The 8,109-nt window shown below is 39.1% G+C and overlaps 1 protein-coding gene across 5 annotated transcripts in view; it reads left to right on the forward strand.

Annotated features, from left to right (window-relative positions):
- Window positions 1–5,185, forward strand: part of arpp21 (cAMP-regulated phosphoprotein, 21) — a 29,309-nt gene extending 24,124 nt beyond the window's left edge. For 4 of the 5 annotated variants that reach the window (XM_080441491.1, XM_080441494.1, XM_080441495.1 and 1 more), the window contains exons 19-20: window positions 367–470; window positions 4,087–5,185. In XM_080441491.1, the coding sequence (XP_080297617.1) occupies window positions 367–470; window positions 4,087–4,203 (221 nt within the window). In that variant the 3' untranslated portion in view covers window positions 4,204–5,185. The remainder of the gene's footprint in view (window positions 1–366; window positions 471–4,086) is intronic. The other variant, XM_080441493.1, reaches the window with a different exon arrangement.
- The last annotated feature ends 2,924 nt before the right edge of the window (window positions 5,186–8,109 follow it).

Genomic DNA, 8,109 nt, shown 5'->3' on the forward strand with positions numbered 1-8,109 from the left:
GGAACTCTAAGTAGAGCCGCCGCTCCTTCACTTGGAAAGGAGCCGGCTGAGGTGATTCGGGGCATCTATTGTACCGATGCCTCCCGAGCGTCTCCCTCCCTAGGGAGGTCCTCGCTGCACGTCCCACTGGGAGGAGGAGACCCCCTGGCAGACCGAGGACCAGATGGGGGGGATTTACATCTCCACGCTGGCCTTGGAACGCCTCGGGTTCCCTCAGGAAACTCTGGAAAGGGAAGCCTGGAGCACTCTGCTGAAACTGTTGCCCCCGCGACTCCGCATAAACCGGTGAAGATGGATCTTTGTCCGCAATTCATGGCTCAATGTGTTGTTATGTGCCGTGTGTGTGCGTTTGTGTGTGTGTGTCAGGTTATGCTCACGGGGTCCTGGGGGTCCAGGGGTCCCAGAGCCAAGGCCAGGCTGTGCTGGGGAGCTACCCAGCCATGGCACCCCATCAGTGTGGTACCGTCCAGGTATGTCCATACCAGGGTTATTACAGTTAACTAAAATGAACAAAAATAACAAAAACTAGAATTGAAAACAAAACCTGGCAACCCTGTAAAAGACAAAATCTCGGCAGTTTTTTTTTTTTTTGCCACGCGGAACGCGTTGTTTATAAAGACGATAACGTGTTAACAATGTTTTCTTTGGGATGTACATGACACGAAAATATTCCTGTGACTGGGGTGGTTAAAGTATATGGAATACGGACATTACTTTCCACCGCACAATTCTTATCAGCTCCCATTCTGTCTGTGTTGTTTAATAAACGACCCCCCCCCCCCCCTGGCAGGATGCTAAGGGTCTGAGACGGTCGTGTACACTTTGACTTGTTGCCACCTTTTTGCGTCACTCTGTCTACGAGACAGAATTTACAAATGGCCTCATCTGCATTTTTTCGAGCCCTCTGTCAACATTGGGCCAGAGGCCAAAGTGCTGCCATGCCTGAGAACGTTTCTGTTTACAACCAAATCCTCCGCCATAAATAAATAAGTTAAGTAGCCCTTGGGAAACAACGCCACCCCCCCCCCCCCCACCCAGTGGTGGAAAGTAACTAAGTACATTTACTTAAGTACTGTACTTAAGTAACATTTTGAGATATTTGTACTTTACTTGAGTATTTCCAATTTCCAATACTTTTACTTCTACTCCACTACATCTCAGAGGCAAATATTGTACTTTTACTCCACTACATTTATTTGAAAACTTTAGTTACTACAGTAGTTACTTTTCAGATATAAATTGTGATATAATGAAACATACATTAACCACTTTAGCCCTATTTTATACCTAGGCTATTTGAAAATAGCAGATCTACAAGCTCACAACGCGTCGCACCGCGACGCGTTGTGAGCTTGTAGATCGGCTATTTTCAAATATTTTAGTACTTTTACTTTTGGTACTTTAAGTACATTTTGATGGCAATACTTTTGTACTTTTACTCAAATACATTTTGAATTCTGGACTTTTACTTGTAACAGAGTATTTCTATATTGCAGTATTGGTACTTTTACTTAAGTAAAGAATTTGAGTACTTTTTCCACCACTGCCCCCACCCCACCCCCTATCTCCTGTTTCTGTAGCGTGAGCAGCAGTGATGGAAGAAGTACTCACATGTTTTACTTTGAGTAAAAGTATCAATACTGCAACGGCGAAATACTCTGTTAGTATAAAGTAAAGTAAAAGTCTGGAATTCAAAATGTACTCGAGTAAAACTATTGGCATCAAAATGTACTTAAAGTACCAAAAGTAAAAGTACTCGTTATGCAGAATGTCCCATTTCAAGTTTTCAAATGTATAAAATGTATACAAATCTTTTGAAAATAGCTACAAGCATCGCATCGCGACGCATTGTGAGCTTGTAGATTGGCTATTTTCAAATGGCCGAAATGTATATAGTGCTGAAGTGGCTAATGTATGTTTTGTGACAATAATCAAAATCTCCCAAAGGAACTAGTAACTGAAGTTTTCAAATAATTATAGTTGGGTAAAAAGTACAATATTTGTCTCTGAGATGTAGTGGAGTAGAAGTAAACGTATAGAAAATTGGAAATACTCCATTAAAGTAAAAGTATCTCAAAATTGTACTTAAGTACAGTACTTAAGTACAGTACTTGAGTACATGTACTTAGTTACTTTACACCACTGTAGCGTGAGGCAGCTTGAAGTACATAAGTACACACCCTGGACATGAAGCTATAGTGTGTCAGTAGGGACTTACCCCTCCGGTCTAACCCTTGAGGCTTAGTGCCAAGCATAGAGCCACTGTGGGCACCATTTTTATAGTCTTTGGTATGGCTAACCCGGGGATTGAACCCTGACCTTCCAATCCTAGGGTGAATCAGTCTAAAACACAAGGCTGCTGAGCTCTGGCTTACCCGCCACTGTCTTGTCACGTAATCACTTCAAAAGGTTTGGTAAACACCTCTCTGACTGACACGGCTGTTATTTGACACCAGAAGACATGCCTGGCATGGCATGCCTCAGGGCTCTGACAGTGACCCCAACTCTTTTACACTGTTTTGCTGGTTAGTGATCAGCCCTTTATGTCACGTACAATATTATATCGTAGCAGTGTTGATTTCGTCGACCCAAAAGTATGACGAAAAATGTTTCGTCGACTACACTTTTTCACTGACAAAAACAAAATAAAAACAAAATAAAAACTAAGCTATGATGATGACTAAAACTGACTAAATATATTGACAATTTCTTAAACAAATAAAAACTAGACTAAAATGTTAGTGAGGGACTATAGTGGAGAAGAGATCCAGTAGAACTAAAAGACAAGTCATTTTATGCTTGTTTGCGCTCGGGTGTTGCGCTCTGAAAATAGCAGATCTACAAGCGCACAACGTTGTGGGGCTTGTAGATCGGCTTTAGTCAACTAAAACTAGACTAACAGTAAAACATTTCAGGTGACTAAAATATGACTAAAACTAAATGGAATTTGATTCAAAAGACTAAATGACTAAACTAAATAAAAATATGCTGTCATAATCAACACTGTCTCTCGTAGCTGTCTCATGTCATCCCTGGAGTTTTATAACATGCGCTTTTGTTTTGTCGTAAAATAAGTTGATACTTAACCCTAGCGTCGCTATTTTGGGCATCATGTCAAACCGTGGCTGAGTGGGTACAGAGGCCACCTGGGAATGGGAAGGCCCCCCGCCCCCCCCCCCCCTCTCTAACCCCTAACAGCTCCCCAGTCTCTGTATTAATAGCACGCACTGCTCCTAATAGTTAGGATGGTTAGATGCAGAGGACAAATTGTACGTATGTGTAAATGTTCTGAGACAGCCCCCGGCCCCCCCCATGGACTGTGACATCTGTGACAAGTCCACGGGCCAATTACAGCACTTTTCTCAGCCTAATTATTCAGAAAACCCCCAGACCACAGAAAATCCACTGAATGTTCAAAGTTCCGTTTTTTTGGGTGTAGTTGAGGTCAGTAAACCTAAAAAAGATTTTAAGATTTCTTTGGGCTATTCAAAAATAGCAGATATACAAGCTCATAGCACGGTACTGAGCTTGTAGATCTGCTATTTTTGAAAAAAATATCTTGAAAATGTGTGCAAATCTATATATATTTTTAAGTGAACATCTGTAACTCAAATCTTTGCTTCTGGTGGGATTCTACAAATATCTTCTAAATCCTAACAGTTTTTTGAAAAAAACGTATGTTGCTATAATCAGTGGTTCTCAAACGTTTTCTTGTCAAGGACCCCCAAAATTATATGTGTTTGGCCGCGGACCCCCATCTCAAAATGTTTTGTTCCAGGGACAATGAAGCAAATATTTGAGTTACAAATGTGTGCTTTAAAAATACATATATTCAAAGATTTGCAAAAAAAATCTTGATTTTTCAAAAATAGCAGATCTACAAGCTCATAGCGCGGCACTCGGTGCCGCGCTATGAGCTTGTATATCTGCTTTTTTTTAACATCCAAAGTATAAAAGAACGGTTAAAGTGGTTATGGTTAAAAAATAATATATATATATATAAAAAAATATTAAATTGATGTCATGAAACCTTTAATTGTAATTGTGTCTCATTACTCTTTGTTGTCTCTCTCTCTGTCCATCCAGACCAGTTTAATGCCTAGTGGAGAGGCGGGGTACTGCTGCGTGACCCAGGTGGGCCCTCCTCCGTCCCACCACTGTAGCAGCCTCAGCACCCAGCAGCCCTGGACCGCCCAGTACTGACCCCGCCCAGAACTGACCCCGCCCAGTACTGACCCACCTGCACCCAGTATACTGACCCACCTGCACCCTGTACTGACCCACCTGCACCCAGTATACTGACTAGAGATGTACCGATACCTTCTCGATATACCGATTCCGATATCCATAACTTAGGTCTCGGTCGATACCGAGTACCGATCCGATACCAGTGTGGCAAAACAAAATTACATTTAGGACAATGGTTCTCAAACTGGGAATCCGGGGACTCTCAGGGTTCCTTGAGGGGGTTCCAAATGGACCCTTACAGGGTCTGTAACTCTCAGAGTTATGGTGGACCTTGAAATTAAAGGGATAGTTCACCCAAAAAATTACGTATTTTCTATCAATTACACACCCCATGGAGCCTTGAATTCATGGAGATTTCTTTTGTTTTTGTCACTTTCCTGAGCCAATAATTTGACGACCAGCGGAGTCTCCAGTAGGAGACTCAATGGTCTTTGAGTCGACTCTGCCGGTCATCTAATTATTGGCTTAGGAATGCGACAAAAACAAAAAAATCTCCATGAATTCAAGGTTCCATGGGGTGGGTAATCGATTGATTTTGGGGTGAACTATCCCTTTAAAGTTTCACGTTTGAGAACCACGGATCTAGGAATACATAACAATTCCAATTATAATTGTTAAAGTGCAGTTAAAGTTAGTAAAAATAACCATGGAAATAGTACAGTAAGAGTATAAAAAGAACAGCAGTGCAACTGAAACATTCAAAATATTACAATAATATGCCATTCTGATTTATCACATGATGATATTATCATCATGTGATGAATCAGAATGGCAGCATAGACTGGCATAGTCGCCGATATACCGATGCCTGCATTTTAGGCAGTATATCAGCTGCTTTTCCGATACTGGTATCGGATATCGGAACAACTCTAGTACTGATTGATTGATGCAATGTTGTTTTTGTACACACCAGTGGTGGAAAAAATACTCACATTTTTTACTTAAGTAAAAGTATCAATATTGCAATATTTTACATTACACGTGAAAGTCCGGAATTCAAAATGTACTCGAGTAAAAGTACAAAAGTATTGGCATCAAAATGTACTTAAAGTACCAAAAGTGAAGGTACTCATTATGCAGAATGTCCCATTTCACAAGTTTTCAAATGTATAAAAATCTTTTGAAAATAGCAGATCTACAAGCTCACAATGCGTCGCGATGCGACGCATTGTGAGCTTGTAGATCTGCTATTTTCAAATGGCCGAAATGTATATAGGGTTGAAGTGGTTAATGTGTGTTTTGTAATAATAATCAAAATCTTCAAAGTAACTAGTAACTAAAGTTGTCAAATAATTGTAGTGGAGTAAAAGTACAATCTTTGCTACTGGGATGTAGTGGAGTAGAAGTAAAAGTATTGACAATTGGAAATACTCCAGTAAAGTAAAAGTACCTCAAAATTGTACTTAAGTACGGTACTTGAATAAATGTACTCAGTTACTTTCCACCACTGGTACACACACACACACACACACACACACACACACACACACACACACACACACACACACACACACACACACACACACACACACACACACACACACACACACACACACACCTCTGATTTTGCCCTGATATATATCATAATATCCGTGTCGACCGCACACACACACACACACACACACACACACACACACACACACACACACACACACGCACACACACACCCACACTCACACACAGTAACACATGCACGTGCGCACGCACACAGACACACTCAGCGCACACGCACACCATCATCCACGTGTCACCGTCGTTACCAAAGCTAAATAGTATTTATCAGAGCTGCTGTAACTGAATGCATTATTTATATATTCACCAATATAGTTTTATATCGATATTAAAATATATATTATATTCTGTTTTATTGAAATTAAATGTGTGAAAAGGATTTATACACAGTCTGTGTTTGTGTTTTTTGTTTATAATTATGATTTGCTGTTATATTTTTATGTCCAAAACTGTTACTTTTCAGGATTCAAATTCAAAAGTATCAAAAGTAGCAGATCTACAAGATTTCTTTGGCTATTCAAAAAATAGCAGATATACAAGCTCATAGTGTGGCACCGAGTGCCCGCTATGAGCTTGTATATCTGCTATTTTTGAAAAATCATGATTTAAAATGTTCTTTAAAGCGAACATTTTAACTTAATTCTACAAATGTCTTCTAAATCCTAACAGTTTTTTGAAAGAACTTATGTTTCTATATCAGTGGTTCAATTTGAGTAAAAAATGTACGCTTTGAAAACAAATATATATATATATATTCAAAGATTTGAACACATTTTCACGATAAAAAAAAAGAGAAGCAGATCTACAAGCTCGTAGCCAGGCATTCGTTGCCGCACTATGAGCTTGTATATCTGCTATTTTTTTGAATAGCCAAAGAAATCTAAAAATGGCACAGATGCTTTCTGGCTCTTAAAGGGGAAATCCACCCATTTTCAATATTTAACTATGTCATTAATATAGCATAAAGGAGTTGTGTGGAAATAAGAAAAAATTAAAAAAAAAAATAACATTGCAAAAAAATGTAACATTGCAAAAAAATTAACATTGCAAATTACACTGTGATGACTCATCATGGTGTAATTTGCAATGTTAATTTTTTTGCAATGTTACATTTTTTTGCAATGTTAATTTTTTTTTTAATTTTTTCTTATTTCCACACAACTCCTTTATGCTATATTAATGACATAGTTAAATATTGAAAATGGGTGGATTTCCCCTTTAATGGGTTAACATTGTTAATTTAACAACGACACACAAAAAGTTAGAATCTGGTTTCTGCCCGACAACAACGATATGCAATGTTGCTATACATGTGTCGGGGCTGCAATAGTAGTCACTCATTGTGGGTTATTTCCCTGTGATGTCACTGAGGAAATTAAAACCACTTAGAACCCGGGGCGTCCCTATGTTTGGGACGATGTCAATACAGGCTGAACAAGCTCTAGCTTGTATACTTTGGCTGTTTGTCGTACGACGAAGTATACAAAGGCTTAAGTGGTTAAAAAAAGTATGTCAACCTGTTTCACAACCTCAACTGTCTGTAAGGGAATGGAGGAGGTGGTTTTACATTGGAGCAGCTGCCAGTCTAGACGAGTTATATAATACTTGCTGAGGTGCTGAAGCTCATCGTCTTCATAGATGTGGTTCTCATCGTCTTCATCAGATAGATGTGGTTCTCATCGTCTTCATCAGATAGATGTGGTTCTCCTCATCTTCATCACAGGATAACACAAAAAAGTCCTGATATTGTGGTCCTATGTATTCAATTCATCAACATAGCATACAAAATGTACACAATAAATACATGTCATCAATTACAAAAACAGCGGCAGTGAATGACACCTCCTTTCGATGGGAATTTACATTTACCTCCCCTTGTGGTCTCCTGATGGATGATTTATCAGGCCAATTAAACCAGTGATACACACTGGTTTTCTGTGAGACAAGTCCAGGTGTGCCTTGGGATTCTTATGACAACCACACATCATTATTTGCAATATATAGGTCCATGACATGACGCTCATTTATTTATCACTTCACTTGAATTTAAAAGGGACTTGCATACTTTATTCTTTTTGAGGACCTAGTCTAAAATGTCTGGTTTCATTTCAAAATGGAACCAGATAATTCAACTTGCTTAAAAAAAAGGTGACATTCTCAATAAAAGACCCTATGAACTAGTTGGGCATGATCTAATATTAGAACAATTTAAATAGTCATTGAAAGAAATGGATCACCAAAGCTCTGAATATAATAATTCATTTGGGGAATAATGACAGTGAAGTCAACTAACTGAATTGTCAAGGTGGTGTAAGTAAACCATAGACATATCTATGTAAGTGACCACCA

The sequence above is a fragment of the Gymnoscopelus braueri genome, assembly GCF_963280865.1.
Source record: "Gymnoscopelus braueri genome assembly, chromosome: 11".
Taxonomy (NCBI): Eukaryota; Metazoa; Chordata; class Actinopteri; order Myctophiformes; family Myctophidae; genus Gymnoscopelus; species Gymnoscopelus braueri.